Here is a 26,169-nt window from a genome sequence, read left to right as displayed (position 1 = left end):
CCTCTTCAGAGGGAATACTATTTGAATTCTGCTTGTATCACACTGGAAATTTTCTCTATGGGTTGTTACTACTGAAACAGGCGATCAATAAGCATACAAAACATTTTTCCTCTCTTTCATCCTAGGGTTTTGACATTAAATATTTAAATTAATTCTAGAAATTGGTTTGGAAGTCTAAGCTGTGTGAACCTAGAGCTTAGCATCATGATAGATGAGTCAAATAGCAATTAATCAAACAAGCTTGCATGCAAATTTACTGTCATTTTCAAAGGGGTGAGGAGTTTCTAGGTACTGAAGAGAAGATGACTGTTCGACTGGAAATTCATTAAAGTTTACAATTAAAGACACAAAGCTTGATCATGCCCTCAAATACTACACAGACATATATTTTCTGAATTCTGCACAACACACTGTTTGCAGAGGAACAACAGGTGATTTAACAATGCAAACAATGATGTGTCTCAGGGCATCATTCAGCCAAAACCTTACGGCAGTAAAAAGAAGAAATGTAGTATCAATTAAAAATTTGCTTCAGAAGTTCAAAAAGACAAACCGTAATCCCTCTCTTCAAGGAAACATTGCATTAACATTTACATATTTACTCATACTTAGCATTCATGGACTAAATACAAAAGTTCAGTATAAGAGCTCCTTAGATAATTTCCTTCGGATCCTCCTCTCCCTCCCACTAACGACCTACCAGCTGACCTGCACTCCCAGCTGTGAGAAGCATTAACTCAAAAACTACAAGACCTCATGCAACCAAAGCCTCGCTGAAGTCAAACTAAGGAATAACCTACAAAATACTCACTTTAACTAGTGAAATTCTGCCTCCAGTGAAATCAAAGGGAGTTTCGTGCCCTACTAACAGATACCTGCCTACAGAGAAATCACCACCTCTGCTACATCAATGCAAGAGACCAACTGACACTACAGACACAGATGTGTAGTGTCCCCAAATCTTCTCCTATCATTCTGTCTGAACATCTCACCTCTCCTCAGCTTTCTTAATGCCTTGAGAACTGACTGTTACCTACAGTGATCAAAGAAAACAGAGCACCATGACGAAAGATTAAACAGGTGTTATTCTTTTGGGGAGCATTCTACACAAATCAGAAAGCCCAACGTAAGACATCAAGAGGATTCTGTTTGGCCAGTTTCCTCTCTATTTCAGTCTCCAGTGGACTAAAATTCCTACTTCAGAAGAAAAAAATACTTCACACATCTTCTGAATGTAGGCAAATATTCAACTAAGTACTCCCCTGGAAAATATACATGATCCAGCTAGCCCAAATATATCCAAGGTAGAGAGTCAGAGCATACCTAATCATCTCAGAAAGTAAAGAATTATTATAATTTTTCAAGCTGGGTTTGTTTTCAGAAGAAGTAAGCAGCCAAATAGGGAAGAACCTGCCCTTTTGTGAGATGCAAAAGATTCTTGATGCTCTTCAGCATCATTCCCAATAGTTTTACTCCATGCCTCCCAACTACAGCAGTCACTGGCTCTGTTTGGCGCTTTGAAAATTCTGTAACCGGTGAGATTCACTTGGTTTATTCTGAGAAGTAGCGAAGAAAACATGGATTTAACCATGTTCAGTATAACATGGACTTCCTAAAACATGGATTTAGTCAAACTTTCAAAAGATTATCTTTATTTAGGTACACAGGAAATGAAATGTGACTTTATAAAGCACCGTTCCAATGCAACACAATCAAATGGAAAACTAATATTGCTAATCACAACAACTGCTTGTATAACTTGGCTTTTTGTGATCTTTCTTCAGGATCCCTTTTACTCAGCCTTATCTCCAAAGAAGAGACGTCTGTGAGGTTTTCCTCAGGCCACTGACGTGAATACCAATAAAATGGACAATCATTTCTTCAACTCCTGTTTCTTTTCTCCCTGCAGTCACAGTGCAACTTTTAATGTTAAATCTCAAATTATTTTTTAAAAATCTGTTCTATATTTTATTCCATATCCCTACTGCTTTCTCTCAGGACTTGGACTAAATTTGCAGGGCAAAAGGGGCGTCTTGCAGACAGCTCATCTCTCTCTGTTTAACCGTCCTGCTGGCAAGTAATTTCCCTATGCCCGTTCATCTGCTACCTCTCAGAGAAAAGCACTGCAAATGAGGGCAACAGGAACTTGCTGTTGCCTGCCCAAAGGAAACCAGCCGTAAGAGTGAACCAGCGTGGTCCTTGGATCCTTAAATTACAATAAACATCCCCTTTACCTTCACTTCCCTCCTCAAATAAGCCCATGACCAAAATCACCAGTACCCCACAGCAGCTGCCTGGTTCACAAACAACTGTGAATACAGTGTCCTACCTTTTCTTTTCCTGTTCCCAGATATCAGTGGCAAAAGCGGCAAAAGCGAAAAGGTAGTAGGGGAAGTATCCTGGCAAAGCAGCTAGGAGGACACTGTCAAATGTGCTCCTGCCAACCAAGAACTCGATTGGTATCCTTAACCAGGAAGTGTCAAAGGGTACCAAAACACAGAGTTTAAAACTGAACTGCTAATTCAAATTACTGAAAATAACATCCCAAACCGTGGTTTGGGTTGCAAAGAGATCACCTCTATCCTAAGATAAGAGTCATGAGGCTTTTTAACCCATCACCTGAGTATTCCCCAACTAAGGGCCCAAGATCTGTAAGTAATTTTTTTCATTTACATATGCTTTTGTTGTTTTTACACTTCATACAGCTCTTGGGTTTATTACTTCAATAAGACCTGTTCACTCATGCTTAATGCTCTGTGAATCACAGATAACACAGAGCTCTACACCTTATTTGGTGTAAAAGGAGGTAAATTGCTTGAGCAGAAAGTAAAAAAAAAGTTAGCAAGAAGCTGGCTTGTTTTAAGTACAGACATTTATCAGTTATTAGTCATTAGTCGAAACTGATAATGATGGGCAGTCAAGCATAGTGCTTCTCATCTTTGTTTTCAATGACGATGAAGTGCTGCCTGCTGCCAAACAGTGCCTCAAAATGGAGAAAGGTACTTAAACTTGCTTCAGATGAGCAACTGGGTGCACGCCAATTTTTTACATGAACAGTCATAAGCATGTTCCTGCACAGCAGGATGTGATCAAACTATTCAAAGCTGTAAAACCAGGTTTGCTTGCCAGTTACGTTATTGCTTCAAGATCAGTGTTTTACAGACGATACTTTGCCAGCCATGAAACCACTGTTTTTCCTTAACAACAAATTCTACACCTTTAATATTTAAAACTCTGTATAGAACTGACTGTTCCCAATTAAATAAAAAAAATCTACAGAATGAAAGTTAGGACTGAAAACATATCAAACACATGATCTCCTGAATTATAAGCCATCTCTTATTTAGCTTTAAAAATCACTTCCTTCAAGCTGTACCAATTAAAAGGTCCCCTGTCTTCTCTAAACCAGAAGAAAAGTAATTGTAATGACTTACTCAAGTCCTCAGCTTCAGCTGCCAACCCTGTAATCATATTAACATTCCTCTCCATAAGGTGTGATGTGGTTAATAGGTGGTTGCTAGTTTGAGACATTGCACTGTATTGCCTCCTGCTGGAAACCACTTCTTTAAAGTATTTTACGAAGATCACACAATGTGACTATGCCATACATAATCTTTATTAAATGTCTGTCACTAATTGGATTACTCAAGCAAGAAAGATTTTTGAAGAAAGGCAGAACTGTAGTACAACCAACTGGACAAATAAGTTTTTTCCTTGAACGGGTTAAGACAAAACCGAACATTACAGACAAGAAACTGATGTTTTATTTCTCATGACGGTCAGCATCTTTCTCCATTTTCCTTTCAGGGGATCAGTCACAAAACAGACTCAAACTCCCCAGCATAACACAATATCTGTTCACTAACAAACATATCTTAGCAAATACAACCAAACAGCTGAGTTTGTTTTTTTAAGGGGGTTGGTACAGGAGAAGATGGATGTCAATGTTTAGCCACGCTTTAGTTGTTTGTTTTTTATTCACTTGAAAATACATACTAAAAGTAGTATCAAATATTTGAGTTTATACCATTTTATTTGTTTTCACACATACAAAAAGTAGTTTGCATATTTGCTCAGCAATCTAGTGAATGATCTAAGATTACATACACATGCACGGCTCAATACAGTGATAGAAGTGCCTCTGCTTCCTAGTAAGAAGTAACGTTCACATCTGAAATCTCAAAAAAGTATGCAGAGGTTCTTGGGTGTTATGGCTCAAAAAAACATTTTCATGACCTTTCCAAGACATGGCCAGTGCTGTTCATTTTTTGAAGAATAAAAAAATTATTCAAGTAAAATTCAAATAGAAGAATCACAACTAGCTAACCATTGTCAAGTACGCTGCAATAGCAGTCCAGTTAAATGCAACTTAATAGTATAACTATGCACAGTTCATACAATGTCCATTCTCTAGGAATGTAACCTATTCCTTACTTGAAATCAAAGCAATGTGTTCAAGCTGTGAAGGCTTTTGTGTTATTGTTTCTTACTGAGAAAAATCAGAAATCCTACAAGTAAAACCCCAAAAGCTAGATACTACTTATATTCACTGTGCTCAACTGTCAAATGCCAGGCTATTGTGAAGAAAACCTTAAAGAAGGGTAAAAGATGCAGCTTCATTAAACACAGTCAGTCCAAACCCTTATTATCATATAGGCAGTTCTCTGTCACATGGAACCGGTTACGGTGGTCACTCAAATGACATTGCTGTCTCCAGCACCGCACAACAGCAAGCAGGAACAGAGCAACATGGTGTTCCCACAATGTGTCATGAAGCATTTAGCTCCCATTGCCCAGTGACCTCTGAACTTTAAAAATGCCTTTTCCAGAGGATAGCCACAGCACACTAATGGTTTACTCTATTTCTGCTTTGTCTCCGCCTGTCCTCATCAATCCTCCCCTCATATTTGACGTCACCTCCACCAAAAAGAAAAAGATTTTACCTTGCAGATGTTATGAATGCCTAAGGCAACCTCAGATCTAACTTCCAATAATTTGCATTTGTTATGCTAGAGCATATACATCCCCTGAATTATATCTAGTCCCTTTGTGGTCTAATGTAGGAATCCCTCTCCTATTGTTCTTGCTGTTAGCACTGTAATAACTACCGCTATTGCAATGTTAACAAAAGACTACTAATAATTCGAGTATGGTACGAATTCCCAAGGAATCATCAAGTGAGAAACGCAGGTTGAAATGGTAGCTTCAATTCCAAGGACCTATTTTCTAGATTCAAGAGTTACAGCTGTAAAAACATCACATATGTGAAAACACAACACATGATCAATAGAGTTCTATTAATAATAATTAATTTAAAACAACGGTATTATAAATTGCAAACGGTATCACAGCAGTACAGCCTAATACCAAATATTGAAATTTTCATTTGGCAGGCATTTATTATTTTATTCATTTATTTTTTCAGTGCACTATCTACTTAACATCACCTGTGCTTTTTGCTGACAGGCCTAAAGATGGCTTTGCTAGTTGTGGCACTTGAGACATTACTACATAAAATCTTTTTTTATTTACAAGCTGATTACATGGAAAAGATTACTCCTTAAACAGGCAGCTTAAAAATCAATTCAACTAAAATGTATATTAAAATGCCCTACAATGGCATTCTGCTGACATTCATAAAAGTTTTAAGGTCCAAATACGCCTGAAAGTCCACTTCAACAAAGAGGCAAAAATTGACAAAACAAAAATAAAAACATCAAAAGACCCTTCTCTTTTGCTGAAAGCTTTTCTCTTATAAGCTGCTCACTTTTCAAATGCCCTGTGCAAAGAAGAAAGAACATCAGCTTTTGGCAGGACTGTTGGATGTTTCCCAGTAGCTATGCTGCTTATCATTATTACAAAAGCAGAAGAAAGTAGACCAAAAAAGTGAAGTTCCACCATTAACATCTTCCAATGTTAACATCCTTTGCAGTGCATACTGGATAGACACACAAAATATTTTTAAGCACCATGCAGACGGGGCTTTCTAGGTTAAAGTATGAGAGAACGCAAAAACAATGATTGCAAAAAAGTGAAAATTACAGGGTGTGTAGAAGGGACTCTTTTACCAGGAGACTTCTCGATACAACATAAATTCAATCAACATTATCAATATCACTCAAGATCACAAACCTGACTTTAAATCTAATAGAAATTAGTTAGATGTGCGCTAACTTTGGTAACTCACATTAAAAATCTACATTTTCAATATTGGAAGAATCATATGAAATTTCTTGATTGGGATGAACACATAAGGAGTTGCATCCAGTCTAAAATCTTGTGTTTTCCCAGCAGCTATATCCCCTACTTGGACTGCTCCTCCCTACAGCCTGTTCCTATTGAGCTAAATCAGGTTAAAATCCAGGAAAGAAAACTGTGAGGAAAAAAAACACAACAGAAAAACTCTTCCATGAGATGGGAAAAGCAAGGAGACTCTCTTCATGGTGAAGAGAACGAAGACAATATTGTTCTGTGAAAATAGGGAATTGCCGGGAATGAGTGATCTGAGCAGAAAAAGGACCTCAGGTTCTTTCAAGTCATGTAGCAGAAGCATAAGACTTTGAGAGTCAAGGACCACATGCTGATTTTTATCTCCTGAACATAAAGCAACAAAGGGAGAAATTGCTTGCATTGTTGCATGTGGTACCGTTATCTCGTTATCTTCCTTTAATGTATATTTCTGCCACTTATAACCCTTTATAAATCCTTGAGCCCCAGTTAACTGTCATCCAATGCATTATACCAATACAGCATACTGTAAAACTAAGCCCTTAATAGCTTCTGATATTGGTCAATATACTGAAAACTATTTTGTTTTAAAAAAGGAGACAGCTAGTGATCAGGTGCAAAAAATACAAAAATAACTTTTTTCATGAAATGCATTGATGCCATTGCGATGGGCACTACTACCATGAATAAACAATTGATCATTAATCAGCCATTTACTACAAGGGCTCTCTTTGAGATTTTCAACAGAGAAAAGTAAACGAAATAATTTTCTTCCCCAAAAGTAAAGCAAAAAAAAAAAAAAAGAAAAAAGAAAAAAAAAGACATTTGGTATTAAGTGATTATATACTTGTAGAGACTTACTTGAGACAAAGCAGCATCCCGTTGTTCTATTACTGCATTCATTTCCTCAGCTATTATTTTCTTTTTACGTTCTTTGGTCCTGTGTATTCGATTCAGAATTATAGCTCCATTCTTCAGTATATCTATCCCTGTGTCTGCATTGTTTATTCTGTTCAGTAATTCCTGTAATGTCTACCAACAGCATTATATGTTAGTCAGACATGAAGTTTTAATATATTTTATTTAATATAGGGTTTTAATTAATAGGCACATGTGAATTGTAAATTGACTGAGTGAAGTTATTGAATTTTCATATTGCAGCAAAGATGTACATTATTAGTGTGTCAATTCTTCTTTTTCCCACATCTTAGTTCTTGAAACCCACTCAATTGAACTTAAGCCTCTAAGATATAAGACTGACATCAAGAAATCTCCTCAGAGAATGGCTTACCATGTCATTTTCTTCAGGGTTAATATTTTCTAGCCTAGAAAAAAGGGACACAGAAAGCCTGATCAGTAGCATTTCCTTAGTGCAGCAAAATGAGTTCGCTTTTTAAATCTTTAGAACCTCAAGTAATTTCATTCTACTAGTCTTTAGAGTCAACCATGACACTGAACATATTAAAGTGCCACCTGCTCGACTCCATCTTTCAATAATGCTCCATATCTTCAGCACTGACTTCAGACTGTTAAGTTATTAATGTTTACTGCTATATATGACTACAAGGATCAATTGTTCATATGTGCTTAGATGAAGAAAGTTCCCCAGCGATAGAAATGACTGAAGCTCTGATTTTATTTATTTCTGGGCTTACAACTTTTACCTGACATTGTATTTTTGTTGTTTTTACTGCACCCCAAATGAAACAGGAGAGGACTTTTGTGGAGAATTTTTTTTTGTTTGTTTTAAAGTAATTCTTTTTCCACCTCTCTCTTCCAAAACGAGGAAAAAAACCTAGTTGAAGTTTCCTTAAAAATATTTTGATTTTATATCTTGCATAAAACAGCAAGCTAAGCCAATTCTCTGCAAGGCCCTTATTTAATTCTGGAACAGCCTCCCCTGCACTTTCCTCCCTTTCTATTTCAACAGAACATATATTGACCTGTCAAATACAAAGATGATACAAGGAATTTAGTCATACAGCATTGAACACTGGCTGTGCAAAAGCAGTGAGTGATAGCACAAAAATCTAATAAATGGGATAGTACGCATTTTATTTTACCTAAGGTTAGTTATATGGACAGCGTATTATTTAAAACACTTATGTGTATTTTAAAACAGAAGAGACCTCTTTTCTGGAAAAATGAGCATATTAAAGTTACCTTACCAGTCTATTGCTACTTACTTAATGGTGACTTCTACTAAAAGTAGGTCTGTCACTAGCATATGAAATTTTAAAAGACAGATATAGTACCATTAAACATCTACTAAACAGCAACACAGACTTTTTCAACAGTGCTGTGACAGGTGCTGCTCTGAAGCCAAGATTTTAGCTAGCAAACATCACAGAGCACTTGACAGCAGACTAGCACCTTTTACATTAAAGCATTAGTTTTACCAGGTAACAGTACATAAGGCATAGTAAATCAACCAGTACAGAAATTAATTTTTTAAATAAAAAAGAAATAATTCAGAACGTACTATCAGTGTACAACAGCTGGTATATTTATATGGAATTCACAAGCAGTAACTACTCCAACATGTACAGTCAGCACCAGAACTAAACAAAACAAAGTAAAAGCTAACCTTTGCTGGGTTTGACTTGTATTCATAAAGTAACACAAACATAAAATAACAAACATATTATAAGTCCAAATTCTCAGAACTGGCTCCTTGACTTGGCTCCTTGTAGAGTTCCTGCTTTAGGTTTATACATTGCTCTAAGTGCCACTTCATGTGGGACTTAAAAATGGATCTCCAGCTAGTTTGTATTCACAATGAAAGGAACGGTATTTGTCAAAGTAAATTGGCAGGACTGACCCGGCTTCTCTAGAGGACTTCTACCCTGCTAAAAGTGTGGGTCAACAAAATCACCCAGCCAACCAACAGGCTGGGTAAGCAAGTCACCTTAGGGAGAAATGGGGGTGTGAAAAAGAACAGGAACTTCTACTGTAAGCGTAGCCCTTCAGCATACTACTGCCACAAGGGATCTGTCTGTAGGTGTACATACACCTCCTTAGGTGACAGTATTTTTTAAAAAGCAGCATCCAGAGCTGTGTATTTGCCCTGCTGCCTCTCCCTGTGCTGTGCACAGGTAACAAGTGACCCTTAGATCTCTCATGATTTTAAACAGCAGTAATCAAGGATTCCTCTTCCCCCCATTTCTACACACATTCTGCTAACATAACCCCTAGGGCCAAGAGGACTGAAAGAATTTTGGTTGTTACAGTTAAATAATGACAACAGAATTGCTCCAGCTGCTAATTTAAAGAAAGCATTAAAGCGTTTGATAAAGGTTGGCAGGCTGTTCAATATTGCCCTCTTGTAAAGATCTCTGATTGGAATAAGTCCAAAGCAGATGGAAGGAGTGACCTGTGCTCTAAAACTTGATGAGTGTTGCACAAGTAGCCAATGTTCTTTAAAAAACCCCAAACCTCTATGTCCTCCACGTCTGAGATGGAGAACTTGACCTTTTGAACAACCAGCATCAGGAAGAAAATATTAAGGGTGGTAGTTGGAAAAGTTCCAAGACTCCAGAAGAAACTCCAAAATTAAATAAAACAAACCAAGTCCCTCACGGCTCATCCCATCATCTCTGCTCCTTCCAAAGGATTAGTGGAGTGGTGAGGTGAACTCCAAAAAAATTTCCATTCAGCCACAGTAATAAACTAATTAGAATAAAGAGGTTGAGAAAAGCAATTTCCTCATGGGGTTGACTCTGCTTCTGAGAATGCAGCACCTCAATTTGACTCTTCTCAGTCACAGTCCTGGCTTGCTCCTCCCATTGCAAAATGCCAGACATCCAGGCAGATATAGAAATGCGTGTCTTGTCACCTCAGCTGAGATGTTACCACAGTTAGTAAAGATGCCCAATGTTCTGAAAAGCCTGAGTGCTGGAGCCAGGCTGGTGTTCCAGCAGGAATCTTGGCTCCACTCAACCATTTCTTGTTTGCAAGGTGTACGGCTGCATGAATAAGCATCCTGTAAGCTTAGAATAAGTGGACCATACAAAAAGCAGCTGAGCCTGATGGAGGCAATCCTGCCTTCCTGGTTCTGTAATGCCCAAAGATTTCAAAAACAGCAAAGAACTTTCTTCAAAAAAAAGAACACAAAACCCCCCAAACCAATGATCACAACAGGAAATGTTTCCCTGTACAATACCATTGCTCTTTTTGGAAGAAATACCGCATTACCTAGAAGGTGCTGTCACATAGAGGACTGATATGGGTCGGGGAAGAGATGTGGTCAGCTTGACCTTGGTCAGGTTGTGCAAATGGATGCAGTCACTGTGGGCTGAGGTAATACTGAATATGAATTGGTGGAACGGAGCAAGACATCTCTGAAGTTTCTTACATTGTCTCATATGGCTTAAGACATTCCTATCAAACTTGCAGTTTGACTGAATGGGTAGCAAGGTAAGGAAAGAGGCAGATATTAAGACATCTGATGCAGTGAACACGATGATTACTTGAACATAAAGAATGAGTTTTTCTTCCTTTCAGGGGATTACATATGGCAATTAATGCCCAGTAATTCATTACCATTAAGTACTTGCTGCATGGATGATTAATGAACTTTAACAAACTTTACTTGACTAAGTGAAGTTTTTGGGCTCTCTGCTTTTGTGGCTTTTGTAAATTGGGATTTTTCTTTTACTGCTCTGATGACTGACACTAAAACTATCAATGAAAATAAAAGCATGTAACATTTTTCAGAACCCTTCAGCAACATCTTTGTGCCCTATGGGAGGCATAAGACTGCCTGGGATCTGCCTAAGGATTTTGTTCATGTCCAGGATGCCCTCAGTGACAGGTCACACAGCACCCAGGACGTGAAAGACTTGGGTATGACTCTTCCCAGCGAGCTGCCATTGCCACAGTCAGTCTCTGTAATGCAGAACGGGAGACCCTGGAAAATACTGGAACTGTGATCTTACAGTACACATGCAGCCTGGCAAGGACAATTCTTTTGAATTAAATTGGTTTTGTCCCCAGTCTTGTGTTCTGGTCTTGGCTGTCATGACAGCAAATATCACACAGAAGCCTGACCTGCACCCTTGCAGAATGTACAGGAAGAGACACTAGCTACAGACAATGGCTCACTGGTTTAGGCAAAGAGGAATGTATATCAGGTATTGAACCAACAGTAGCTGGTTAGCCCATCGCAATTTTTACCTGTGTTGGGGTTCTCCACAGGGAAATCTCTTATGCCAGTTCTGAGACTGTGAATGGCATCAGGGTATCAGGCCTCTTTATAAAGCATCAGAAAGAGCACGGAAGTGGATGACACCAACAACAACTGCTATTCTCTAAATGATAGCGATAAGGTATAATAGTTTGGCTCCAAGCTATCAGCCAAGGGAGTTACTGACCCTCTCCTTGGAGCAAGTACCTTTTTTGTCATTACCAGTGTATCCAGTGTCTTCTGCAATGACATTCTTTTGGGGAAAGTAGTATGCATGTTCTCCAAGAAATGCAGTTTCTTCTGTTTTCTCATCCTTCTGCTTAGAACTGAGTTGGTCTTCCAGTACATGAGTGAAGCAGACAGAAGGGGTTGAAGGGAAAACAAGTGATGGTGTTCTGAGGGATTCATGCGTGTTAAGACCTGCCACATGTGTGTCTGTGGATTCCACTGCAGAAAAAGCAGCAGTACGCCTCTCACACACTTAATAACCTGTGATTTCTTCCAGAAACCCAGAAGTCATTGACTAGGTCTGTTGACCAGAATAATTAATTTGCTGCAGGACTTGAGTGCTTTAACCCCAAAGATCTTGAGTTTATGCTAACAGCTTATACACAGTTTCATTTGATGTTTGGGGCCATACAAAACTTTCTTGCTTTCTTTACTCTTGGAACATATAAAATTAGAAGAGTGACAGAAGAAATTGGAAAGACTGGAGTAAGGCTCACAGTTATGATGCCTCTTACGGGAATTTAAAGCACATTTGTAACTTCCTCAGAGATTGCTGCTCAAAGCCTCAAAGCAAGATTTCAGATGCACGTGCACCTATAATGGGCTCTGTAGAGACATTTACTCTAACAAATTGTGCACTAATTCTTGTGGGAATGGAATCTCCTAATCTTGCTGTTGAGTCATACTTACAGGCTGTCGCAAACTCTAGCAACTTGTAAATTCCACAGAGTAATGGTGCACAAACTATGTGCAGATTATTAAAATTTATTTAGATAACGTTCTCTGGCCTTACCTACAAAAATACCCAAAAGAAGAAGACTGGTTTTCTACCATAAAGAGGAAAGAGTGTTCTTAGTAGAGTCCATTATTTAAAACATAATTGCCTGCCATTTAGTTAACTAACAACTGCACCTATTCAGTCTCCTACCATGACAAACTTCTCTGTTTGCTTTGTATTTCTCTTGGCAGAAAAATAGGAGAAATTTCTCAGCCACTCTAGACTTTGGGGGACTACCACAGACGGTAACCAAGATGATCACAACTCGGATGGAGAAGGCAAATTGTAGCTTCAAAGCTGCCTATATCCCAAAGTGAGAAAAGAAACTGTTCTTGATCTTCCTCTCCTGACTTAACAGTTTTGTTTAACATGAGATTGCCTATTTCTGTTGTGTTGACATGGCATACATAAAACTCTATGAAGTATTAATTATACCCTTATTGCCTTACAAACTGCTACTACACTAAAGATAAGAAAAAACCCATACATTTTTACTACGTCACCCACATCATTAGTCGAAATTTTGCTGAAGGAAATGTCTAGTGGGCTTAAAGGCTTGATTGATTTCCTATACATTGCAACTTCTGACTGACATTCTGGTACTCCGTGTCAAAAGATCCCTATAAAATGTCACATTCATCTTATTTATCCCTGAATAAATCAATACCAAGGCTTTTGATTATATTTTTAATTTTTGTTATCAAAATTATTCATCTTGCTCTCTGTCTCCAGAGAAAAATATGGTCTTATAGGATGGCTAACAAATTAACCAATAGCACAGCAAGACTAGCACTAGCCTGGTATTTCAACATAGAGAAGTTTGTGCTGAGTTTTCCTATATAACCACTGTCAAGCAGTTTATGACACAACGACGTTTTTCCACAGGGCAGGAAATGTATACTTACTCTTTGAGAGACTCTTCTAAACGCTGGACTCGTAGAAATGCTTCATCTCTCTCTTCATTGGCTAACCTAAGCCTTGCCATGACAGCCTCGTCACGTTCCCGTTGAGCAGAATAAACTTCTTCCACCAGAGCTGCAAAAGTAACCAGTGTGTTTAACAAACAAGTTTGACAGGGAAAGACACTATTAGATGCACTTACATGGGCCTTTGCAGCATCTCCTAAAATCAACATTTCTCCACTGACCTCAGATTACTCTGGATAAGGTCTATATTACTCTTCAGACACAACACTAAATTGGTGTTGATTGCTAAAATGAATACTTTAAGGAATGAAATAAAGCTATGTGTTTTCAAATTCACCCCTGTGTAATCAAACAGGGCAAGGAAGTGATTTGCTTTGCATTCTGAATGCTTGTTTAATGGAAAAGTAATTCTTAAAGCTCAGAATCATATGAGACACTAGTAGGTTTCTTCTAGGACATCAAGTAAAAAGTAATGATCCATTAAAACCACTTCTACCATCACACTGCTTCCTATCAGGGTGGCACACTGATATTAAATATTAAACATTCTAATATTTTCATAGTGTGTCTCTGGTATCACAAGAGTGGCACAGCTGGCATCTCTCCTTCTCTGCCAAGCCTTTACTTTATTGTGTAATATACTGTTATATTATCTGTTACGGCATACATGGACCTTGGAGCATTAGGTGCCAATAAACTAAGATTTACTGTCTCTCCTTGGGAGCAAACTAACACCTTCAAGTCATTCCTCATCCCGAGCTTACGTTTTCTCCCTGCCTCTCCCCTGTCGATATGTCTAACACCATCTCTGGCACACTGCCAGAATCCTTACCTCGACCCTGCCTCCACTAAAATCTTTATTCATACTTTCATCATTTTCCTCTGCAATACTGCAAATCTCTCCTCACAGTCATAAAACCCTGCAGTCAAAATGTCTAGGGACTTTCAGGATGCCATAGTAAGACCGCTGTCACTCCAAGACAGAGGACTATATCCTCTCTGATTGTCACAGGCACCTCCAAAAAACTCAACTGAGGTCTGTAGGTTCCAGAATTCTCCATGCTCCCCTTCTAGTCTGCCAAGCTGGTGTTTAGCCACAGTCTCCTAACACCGTACTACAGTTTCTTTCAAATTTTGGCATTTACTTCTCAAGAACTTTCTGTATTAAGCCATTGCTGCTGGGCTTCCTTACCTCCTTCAGAACTCTCTGCTCCTCTCTGAACCACTGCTTAAATCATTAAGATCTCAAAGAAAGGCTTCCTCCCTCTTCACTTTAGCCTAGAGCTTTTACCTCCATTCTTACTTAGCTGACATCAACTTTGTTGCCTTTATATGTTAGTTTACTCTTACTTCACCTTTGTACGTTATTGTACAAAAACTTCATAGTGTGATACAACATAAACCACTTTATGGTTCTTCACAGAATGGAACAATAGGAACATAGCAGTACATTTTGGTAGCAGCTATACTGCTGACACAAAGTACACTTTATCAGTACCAAACAAACCCCAAAACTCCCCGACCAAAATACAAAAAGTGGTAAGTTTCTGTACAGTTCACAAGCAGCTCAGAAAACCAGGGATGTAAGATGAGCAAGAAGATGAAAGAAAGAGTCTGGAGAGATGAATTAGGAAGATGTTCAAGGTAGAAAAGCAATCCTCTTGTCCTCAAGCTGGGGAGAAGAGTGTTACTGAGGAGTAAGGAAGCATTTTTTGCAGGTCTAGCAAAAGGTTGCACGGTAACAGTAGACTGGACAAAAAAAGACAGGGAAAGGCTAAATGTTACTTCTGCAAGTGCAATCCCTCCTCTCACAAAAATCTGCAGAGGAGCTGCAAGCCTAGTCATCAGGCCAGAGCTGTAACAAATTGCGTTCCAACAAAAAAAAAGAAGAAATTCAGCATCAGAAGCACCAATCTTGAAATGTACACAAAATTTAACAAACACTGATTTAGTTATCTTCTATTTGAGTATTTACTTGTTCCACAAGAATAGTGTCTTTTTTCTTGAAGACCTATTTCCCGTTTGCAACAAGAAAGCTTTGCTTGATGTGGAATGGAAAAACTAAGGCATGAGTAAAGCAGCTGCAAAACTGCATGCGCGCAGACTGGTAGTCAGGAATAAGTCTGCAGCACTTGCAGAGGATGGGTCTGATATCTGCAAAGGTATGTGGCTCAGCAAGAACAAGAACAAATTGTATGAGGTGGGCTGTGCATTTCAGCTCACCAGACTTCCACTTAAGTTGCTGAGATCTGTGATGGCAGGGCACTTAGTGCCTCAGCATTGACTGCCTGGGTAAACCACAATGCAACTGCTGTGTCCTGGTTGGATCTGGAATACACAAGCAGTTTAATTCTGTATGGTAATTACTACCTAGCTGTACCTTAATATATTTGTTTATTATAGTTTTTCCAGTAAATTATGTCAGTTTATCTAGCATCATGCAGAAACACTGCACAGAGAACCCCTTCCATAAAGCTGCAAGCGGAAACATTATGCAATTTTCATAATGAAAACAATTGCTGGAATGAATAGAAAGCTGTCTAAAATAACTGAAGATTTGGCACTTACTACTGTCCTGGGGTTAATTAGTTTCCAGACTAGTTAACTTCTTTCTGGTCTCTTTTAGTGCATCCCTTCTTCTGTCAGACCTTACAACATCCCCACCTCAGCACGGAAAACCACAATTTGCTGACTGCTGCAATGGATCTTGAGCACACAAGTACACTTAGAAGGATTGTGTTTTGGCATATCTAATTCCCCCTCCGCATAACTATAACCAGTGGTAATAATGACTATACAGGCTTTTTATAAACCAGATTATTGCTTATTTGTCCTTAAACCAAAGTAATGTATATATAACAGTATGAAAACATTCAGAAAAAGAGATTTTTAAAGTTACTTAAACATTCTGCTTATCTCAAATCTTACCATCCCTGATAGCAGCCCAGAGGCTAATTGCCTTGAACAGTGAACCCTTCCCCCACCCAAAGGTCCGTTACAAAATACTGTCTTTTAACTATTGGCTATGGAAAAGTGACTTAAATTGAGCAACTCTTTCTTGTTATTTTCTTATCCTTCCACTAAATTAAGGCATTGGAGTAAATATCCCAATGACCAGATCCACCAACTACATTAAAAAAATTTTATAGTAGCTCTATATCAATTACAAGTGTTTGGCTTTTGCTCTATTTCTTAAAAGTAATATTGCAAGTTAATTTTTTCATATTAAAACACATTAGGGAGTGTAGAAAATCAGGTAAGATGCCTGCATGGTAATCTAAGTTTAAAAAAAGAAAAAAAAAGAAAAAAAAAGATACTTAGCTACATGTCATTTTAATACCATGTAGCAATACTGACACTGACCACAAGAATTACTAATTTAAAAAAATACTTAAAGTCCTCATCTAACTCATTTTAATGGTCTACAGAAGGCTAACTCACCTGATTCCTTTACCAGCCAAAGTTTCTGCTGAATTTATGTTAGACATTTCTGTTAGCCAATGCCTATACATTTCTGACTCTATTCAATATTTTACAAATTCCTTTTTTTAATACTATATGGAATATTATAATAGTTACACAATTGCAGGTAGTCTGAAGTATGATGTTAACAATAACATTCATCATTCAGATTGAACTACGGATGAGTCACAAGTAAAAGTTCAGGACTGTAAGGATGACAGGATTCTTCAAATAAGTCACTGAAATACATACACCTTTGGGTTGCAATGCAGCAGCAAACCAAAACATTTTGTGTCATATTTAGGAAAGTATGTGAAGTATAAGCTGCCCAATGAAAAGTCTATGAGAGAGAGTGACATAAAAATCCACCATATTAAAAAGAGTAAAGAATATCCAGATTATCATCCTTTTGCTTCTTAAAAATGCTAGGCAAAAATTAATTGAGAGTAACAAGTCAGGCTCCTAAGTCCCATTCAAGATATGGCATATCCAACAAAATACTAGCCTCATACTGGCACACTGACTTGATGCCTGATCCAATGAAAAAACTGATCCAGCTACTTAGTCACCAACTGCTCTGGTCAATACCACCAGGTTTTTCTTGGAGACCTTCCAATGGCACACCAACCAACCCCATTCTGTTTATCTTGAGGCCTGACCAACAAGAAACACAAATTCTTATAGAACTCATGTTTCAAGCAAGAAAATGACACACAAAAATGAAGTATGAATAGTCAAGTATTAAGCTAAAATGAACTGTGTCATTTACAAATTTACATACATATAATGACATTGAGGGGTTAAAATATTTAAATCCTATAGTGCTAAATTAAGAAAAAAGGATTACTTTCCAATGTTTGCAAACATTGTAATATATACAAATATGACATTACTATTTAGTTGCATAAACTTTATTTGCTTTGGAATAATTTAATAACATCTTTCTTCTTGTAACTAAACCCCCTGCACACTCTAAAAGAGCTCTTTATTTTAAAAGAATCATTATGCTAAACTCATCAATTCTAAAACATTTTTAGTTTTTAGTAAAGAAAACAATTGTAAACAGAGAGCTTTTGTAAGGTAGATAGCTATTACAAAGTTCACTTAGAAAATCAATATAGCATTTTAGCTGGAATTTGCTCATTAAACACCCACAGCTCTAATGCAAATTATGATGGAATGAATAAAGCAAATACATATGCTTCTTTCTTTTTATTAAATGTAAAATCTACTGTTAATTGCATCTGGTATGTCATATAAACTTTTCTCCTTAACTATTAAATGGAAGCTTTTACAAAAGTCATTAGAGATTCTCTTTCTTTGACTTGTATAAATTTCAATATTTGTTCAGTAAAGGTTCACAGCAGTTAAATTACATTAACAAATATTATTAGCTACTATGTAAGCCAACTAAGTAAAATACTTATATTGCAGGTAAAACAAATCAATGGGTGTTTACAATAATATTTGGATATGTCCATTTTTAAACAAGCTTATCAAATATCATGTAATTCTTAGTCAAATGAGAGAGACTCAAAGTAGATTTTTTCTTCCCAAATACTCAAATTTGTTTAGTAAGCTAATTGTTTTCTAATATGGGCAAAAGTAAATATGAAGAAGATGAACCATACCAAGTATGAGTTTACTGAGTCAAAGCAGTGTACATATTTTCTTAGTTGAACCTGATTCTTTTGGCAAACCTATCTTCTACATTTTTTAAACTACCTTTAAAATACAGCAGTAGTGAGAAGGTGTGTTGGAAATCATTCTAGTTTAAACAGCGGTTCATGATTTTCCAAACAGCAGAACTTTGGGGGAAGGGAGGGAAGCACAGTTCCCAGGAAAAAAGTCTGTTTGCTGATTTCCTAGAGGTTGTCTGTCTAAATAAAAAAACTGAATAGGAGAGGCAAGAAAGAAGAAATTGTTAGGACTTAAAACATCTACAGCAGCAGAAATCACTTCACATTACTCATTGAAAAATGTAAAATCCAGAATACAGGCCAGACCTTATAAGGAAAAGATGAGATCACTACCCACACTGCTATCTCAGAAGATACAGTAAATACTATAACACTATAACAATTGGCTTTCAAGATAAGTCAGTTTTACTGAAATAATAACAATATTTTGGACTTTGCAAGGTCTTTGACATTAACAGATGTGATGAAATACTGCTTTTGGCTTTGGACTATGTGAAAAAAAAAGTGATTCAAGAAATAGTACAATTAAAATTTTGCTAACTGTTTTTGTAACAAGCACTAGTTATAGTGATCAGTTACTTCCAAGAAAAAGACATGGTGAGAAAGCTTTTCTGTTAATAACAATGTATTGTTGCAGAAGGTCAGGGTTTTGCAGTTTAAGATTTAGTATTCAAGATCAGTGGTTGCTGAACAATAAGTGACTTGGGATTTTCTTTGGCATTGATTCTGGTACATTCAAAGTAATTTTACTAGTTACTTGCACCATTACAGCAACAACAAATACAAATGAGATGATACATTTTTACAAAAAAGGCTCTGAGCATCTTAAATATTCAAGAATTGACTGAAATAGTAATAATTAATGACTCAAATTTTTGATGCATGATACAACTTCTGTTTCACACAGGTATACAGCTGTGTGTATACTCATTCACATATGAATGAATGTACGTATATATGAATATGTACACTCATTCACATATGAGTGAATGTTCAACTCATGAGAAAAACCAAGCAAAGAGTATTTTCTGTTTTCTGCCTTTTGGAGATGTATATTATTCTGAAGGAAAAGTAGAAACATGAAAGAACTTGCTTGACCAAGTCATACTTAGAATTCAAGATTCCTATAATGATCTTCTTCTTTATCCTACTCAGTTGCTTCCATGAAAAAAATGTCAGCTGAAATTTATCCTACAGAGAGGTTTAACACTGAAACTTTTTAGGGATTTTTGTTGTGTTTTCACTTTGGATTTCTGAGTAGCAGCTACATGAATGTGAGGAATTAGGGAAGTATACTGGGAAAAGAGGTGCAATGACTACCTGCCTTTTCACTTTCATCAGTCCTCCCATTCCTGTCCACCATTGCTGGGTCTCTGTCTGTCTAATCACAGGATGACTTGGAAACTATCCTTGCCATTTCCAGATGGGCCACTATTATTAAATTTTATTTAACCATATGGATATCTGCTTGTTCTCCTTACAGAAATACAAACATGTATGTATTTGTTACCCAGTCATTTTAGAAATCAAAATCCTCGGAGACTTCTTTCTACTAGATTTAATGACTGTGTTTGTTACCCAGTCATTTTAGAAATGACAATCCTCGGAGACTTCATTCTACTAGATTTAATGACTGTGCTCACAATTCTTAAATAAGAAGTCAATCTTATCATAGCCAAATAAACAAGAAAAAAGATTTACTGCATTGGTACGAAAGCCTTTAAAATGTGTCATTAATTGGTCTCTGCGCATACATGTTACAAAATGCAGATAATCCCTAGAAATGTTCAAAGCCTAAGGCCCTTACACAGTTCTCATTCAGATTAATGGCAAACTACCATGAGCTCCAGGGCTGACTGTCAACTTAAAAATAGTGCTGAAATGTTCTATTACAAAACAGACAACTTAAGTTCCTAGCTCTTTTTTTGAAAGCTACCATTAATTTACTTTCAGTTATGACCTATAACTGAAAAATAAAAGCAAAATAGTGATAAGAAGATCATAGGAAAACTACTTAAGAGTTTTCACTGATCTATACCAGGAATTATAGACTACAAGTCATTTACACCTAAATGTGACTTTATCGATAAAGCAATCTGAACAAACACTGATAGAACACAGTGACTTCGTTATTGCTTTGTATTTGTTGTATGTATTTAGTGCATAGCATTCATCCGCTCCTACATTTCCAATGCCATAAACAGAGTGTTCTTAATAAAAGGCTAAAGTTGCTTAGTGGCAGCTCTATATAGAGTTTTCTTTGTGTACTCAGATCCCAATTCAATTAAAAAAACCCATAAAGTGGGAAAGAATAGCAGAGAGTATTATACACAGACCCCAAGGCAGTTCTTGTGAAAGCCAATCCCTGTACAATACTTAAGCCTCTGCTTTAAATACTCCAAACACAGCTGACTTAAAAATTCAAATCATAATGCTGTTAAACTTTTTTTCAGTGAATAATTACTGACGCCTGAATATTTACTTTAGGAGGAAAAATATAAATGTTGCATTAAAGTTTGCAAGTTATAATTTGACAGGGTAAAGAAAAGTTTTTGTAATACCCCAAGAAGTAGATTATTTGCAGACCTTTTAATTCCTGAATAAACCCCAATTCTTTATGTTCATCTAGCACTGTAGTGGGGAAGAGAGAAGGGCCAGACTAATCATAAAAATATGCAGAAGATACTGGCTTGCTTTTTACATACAAGCTCCACCCATAAATAGCTTAGTAATTTCCATTTTAACCTATGCCAGCTCATCATACATTGTACTTCAAAGAACTGAACGCAACTTTTTGACAATCAACAATTCTGACAACCTGAAGGTAAAATTACATTGTTTCAAATTAAGCTGTTAAAAATTAAGCTGTTAAAAATTAAGCCAAGATGTTCTCAGTCACAACACCCCACCTGGGGTTTTTTTTTCTGTCCTTTAGATGAATTGTCTACCTTCCCATACAGAGGATTCAAATCCTACAGCTATTTTCAAAATTCTGTTATTTACCAGGAAATATTTTGAAAAAATATTCAGGAAATAGCTTTGCATAATGAAGCATTAATAGGACAAAACCCCTAAGAACTATATAGACTATATATACAAATGAATTACGCACAGAAAACTGAGTTAGGTAAGTATATGCATTACCTACTTAAACTGTAAAATAGCATTCATCTTTAGGTTTTTAAACACAAGGGTTGGGAACTATTGAGTTCTTTTGGCTAAAGCCCAATATCGGCCTTATTTCAGTTTAATTGGAAGAGGATCTTGAATTCATCTTCTCCATGAGATATCAGGAACCTGGATTTCTGTTTGTACCAAAGGTTAATAAGAAATGTGTCTGCAAAAGTCAAACAGCATTAAATACCAAAAACTGATTATTATTCTGCAGGAGTTGTTCTGTCATTCATAATCTCTCCATGCTCCAACCTTCCACAGCTAATCTTTAATGGATGACATGCAAGAAAGAAAAATAACATCTAAAAAGGGAGTCTCAAGTGAGCTTTGAAGAAATGGAAAATACTTTTCTTCTGTGCTGGAAGTTATTGCCACCCTAAGTTTATTACTGGCAAGATTACTTATTTCCTCTTACTTTATGGGATATTAAATCAAACTAACTCTAAGCTAATAGCCACTTGGATATTTGTTTTCACTTTTGCTATTAAAACTAGTGCACATGCATTCAGTAATTATTTTTCAAGTTAATTTAGGAAACTCTAAATAATGTTCATGAACATTTCCATACCATATTCAAGAATTCCAAAATACCACAAATGTTCATTCTCAACATTTTTGTAAAAACAGACGTGAAAAAAGGGACTTCATTGTAGGTATATTGCCATAGTTTCCAAGAGACTGAAAGCTGTACAACATATACAACAGTATTAGAAGTACTGCTTTCCCCTTTTTCCACACTATATTTCCTATCATTACCTTGGTCTTTCAGAGAGCATCTGCAGAATGCTAATACAGTTTTCAGGCATTAAAAGTGGTGTGCAACACCTAACAGACCTAGCAGGGCTGGACTCAATACACTTCTTCCTGCTGAGTTGACTCTGATTTTAAAAAAGTATTAAATTTTGATAACATTACTATTAGATAATGGCAAACACCACCACCCCCCGCCCCGAATAGCCCTTGCTACAGCAAGATTTAAGAAGAAATATTTTTTATTATATTTTCCTTCAGAATTATTCTTAGTCCCAATATATAGCACTGTGATAGCAACAAAAATATTCCAAGAGCTGAGGCTCTGATGCCAACTATGATATATCTTGTTGCAGTAATGGTGGGAGTTACTGTGAGAAGACCAGGGCTTTGATATTTTTTCCAGTCTAGAGAGGCTACCACTATGCTCTACAATTCTCACACTCAGCCAGCTCTTTCCTCTAAAAGTTCCTATATATCCCCTGTATAATCCTGTTAGGAAAAAACAAAGTCACTTATTACATCCATCCAAAGTGAGATCTGTTCTCTCTGCTAGTTCTTTTGAAGACCTACTCCTTTGCAACGCCTCCATCCTTATCTTCCAGTCTGTCCTCAGAAGTGTGCTCCTTCCCTCTTTCCCCTCCCACAGAATGCACCCATTCCCTTTTCTGTTCAACATATGAAAGTTCTGCAGTCCCACATTTCAAGGTTTGTCTGTTCTTCACACCCAGTTCACATGGTGTTCCCTTTTTTCCTTACATTATCCTAGTCTCAGTTCTTTTATGATGTGCTCTTCCCTTGATTTTCCTGATGTTGCCTCCACCTCTGTTCTTCTCTACATGATGGGGAGTGAAACTCGTGGTACCTTCTGACGTTGGCTTATAATGAGAGGAAATCCAACAGAAGAATAATGAAGAAACAGCAGGAACCTGTGGCAACTATGATCACCAGAAACAATAGTCTCTAATGCTTAAAAGCCTGCAACCAAAACGGCCAATTCCTTAATTTTCCTTAGCCATAGCTACCTGACACAGAGCTAGGGACCCAAGGAAGTTCTAAAATCCATTTTCCAGGCTAGTAAAATTTAAAAATAAACACCTTCTGAAAATAAGTTATTTACTGCATATAATAATAAACATTTTTTTCCATCATGTATATCTTCTGCCTTAACCCTACTTTTTCTTATTCTCTCATGAAGCACTTCACAAATTTACACTTTTTCACTTCACTTCTTCCTCTGAAGAAAGTAAAAGTCATAAAGTGACAAGCTTTGGGTTATTTCTTTCTGAAGACTGTTGTAGCTTCATTTTAAAATGGCCTTTGTCTTCAGCTTTTCTGTTCTTTCCACAGGACTTGTTTAGGTAAATCCCATCAATTAGAGGGTTACATTTTAAAATAGAATTGTAATATTCCTCAAAGTAGATAACATTTTTATGGTGTACCTTTCTGATGTTTTTTACAATATAATTTTGTGGAGTCATTTTCTTAACATAAAGTCAGTACTAAGTAGTAATACAAATGCAAACACCCATATTTACAAGCTTCACTCTACCATGTGTTATACACTGCAGTAATTAAACATTAACTAGCAACATGAAATCACAGCAGCATGTGTTCTCCTCTCCTCAAAGGACTTAACACAAGGGGAAAAAGTTTTTCCTTAAACACAATGAGTCTTCTTTATTAGGTTCTGCTTGTCCATTAGAACTCTCCCCAAGGGTTTTATGAGAGAGAGACACATAGATCTCCACAAATTCAGTTTGGTTCATATCATTCCAGATTTCAAAATGTTTATCCAAACTTGGTAACATTCTCAGAACTGTAAGACAGGAAGCAGAAAAACCATGAAATATTAACGATGCTTCCTTTTGGCAAACAGCTTAAGTAGTAAGGAGCCTCTTGCCTTCTCTCTCAGGATTTAAAGGATTTTATACTTCCTGAACTCGTAAAAGGAGAAAAAAGGGTATTTTTTTAAAGGTCATCCATATTACACATTGTAGCTCTCATTAAAATTTGGCTTATTATTCCTTTTAAAATGGAATAACTATGTTAATTATTACATCCATATTCATGCCATATTGTTTTGAAGAGAATTATGCTTAGGACATAATTAGAAAGTTTAAACAGTAGTGTAGGAAAAAACAATTTACTAACAAATATTTCAACTGTATCCATAAAAATGAAACTAAACATGTTTTTGACACACCTTTTGACACATTTCTTTCCAGGTTTTAATGAGCAATGAACATCTATATCAGAATATTTCTCCATTATAGGTACAGAGGTAAAACACTGAGCAAATATCCAGGAACAAACACAAAACTTGGGATTCAACTCAAACAATTTGCATTCGCTTTTGGCTGCTGGATATAACTATGATACGCATTGTGGATTTTTTTGCTTGTGAAAATAAAGCAAGCAGTTTATGTAAAATGAAATAAGAATAAAATTATGTCTGTATTTCAATTTGTTTCCTAATACGTAGATTAGATTTGCCTTGCCGTTCCTCTACCACAGAAGATCTAGGAACTCTCTCTTCCATCTATAATATACACAGAATACTGTATTCTCAGGAGTTTGACATTAAGTGGAAAGCCAGCCATCTGTTTTTTCAGCTGGAGAGTTTATTTTCCACTCCATTTTCCTGAAGACAGTTACTCCTCCCTTCAGTATCAATATTTTGGGGACAGGTATTAGTACTATTAATACTATATGAAGTGTGCGCGGTCTATGAGGACACAATTTTACCTAGCTTACACTTTATATATGAACAAATGATAGGATGAGTTTATAAAAGCACTCCCATTAATTCCTTTGAAACACTTGGAGAAAAACCTCAGAGTATTTTTTATCCACTAGGTACACTGTACACACAGTCACTTTTCAATAATAAAAATCCTCAGCTTCATTACTTTAGAAATCTCTGAAATCGTAGAATACAAACTGTCTCCATTCTTGTATGTCTACCCAAAGAACAATTAACCACAAGTATAAGCATGCATTCACTTTCAACTATAAACTTAAAAACTTTTCATTTTGGGAATTTGTATAAACTTCATTCACTGGAGACATACCATCATCAGACAAAAATTCATTATAACTACCAAGAGAAGTGCAGGTCTCTAGTTGAGGTGAATGTGCGACTATCTCCATACATGGGGAGGGGGTAGTATTGCTCTGAACGAGCTAAAACAATAAGTGGTATTTGAACTGCTGGTTGAAAGGTAGAGGCACTGGTAATCATTATTTCCCCTTGTTTGTTCAGGACCTTCCAACAAAACAAACAACCTTTTTGTGATTGGATTGACATGGTGTTAACAACGCATTTAATGCCCAAATCAGTATGAATACAGGTAAAGCTCCTGCTAATACCAGTACCAGGATGTTAAAGCCACCTATTTTCTAAGCAACTCTAAACACATAAAAAAAAAGTCAAATCTTCCCTCCTTTAGCAAATAAAGCTAACATTCACTAGGCCACGTCATATAGCAACCGCGGGTACTGTATGAGCCGTACAGCCATCTGTTAAATGCTTGCCTACTGTACCTGCAATCTTTTCTGCAATCTTAGCTTCTGTAGCTCTCTCTTGCAGTTCTAAGTCCAGTTTTATTGTCTTCAGCTCCTTGTCCTTTTCAGACAGCTTATCTTGAAGCTGAATTGAACAAATGGACAGTAAGATTCTTATCTGGCTGAAACAGTCAACCAGCTCTTTTAACCACAACAAAATTTTAAATAATA

General features: G+C 36.8%; 1 protein-coding gene across 1 annotated transcript in view; it reads right to left on the bottom strand.

Moving 5' to 3' along the window:
* Window positions 1-26,169, bottom strand: part of MIPOL1 (mirror-image polydactyly 1) — a 165,151-nt gene that overhangs the window by 113,687 nt on the left and 25,295 nt on the right. The window contains exons 6-9 of the mRNA XM_050897480.1: window positions 25,978-26,083; window positions 13,325-13,454; window positions 7,520-7,553; window positions 7,090-7,260 (exon numbers count right to left, since the gene is read on the bottom strand). Coding sequence (XP_050753437.1) covers window positions 7,090-7,260; window positions 7,520-7,553; window positions 13,325-13,454; window positions 25,978-26,083 — 441 coding nt within the window. The remainder of the gene's footprint in view (window positions 1-7,089; window positions 7,261-7,519; window positions 7,554-13,324; window positions 13,455-25,977; window positions 26,084-26,169) is intronic.

This window comes from Gymnogyps californianus, chromosome 5 (assembly GCF_018139145.2).
Source record: "Gymnogyps californianus isolate 813 chromosome 5, ASM1813914v2, whole genome shotgun sequence".
Taxonomy (NCBI): domain Eukaryota; kingdom Metazoa; phylum Chordata; class Aves; order Accipitriformes; family Cathartidae; genus Gymnogyps; species Gymnogyps californianus.
Note: the sequence above shows the minus strand (reverse complement) of the source record. Positions and strands in the feature narration are given on the sequence as shown.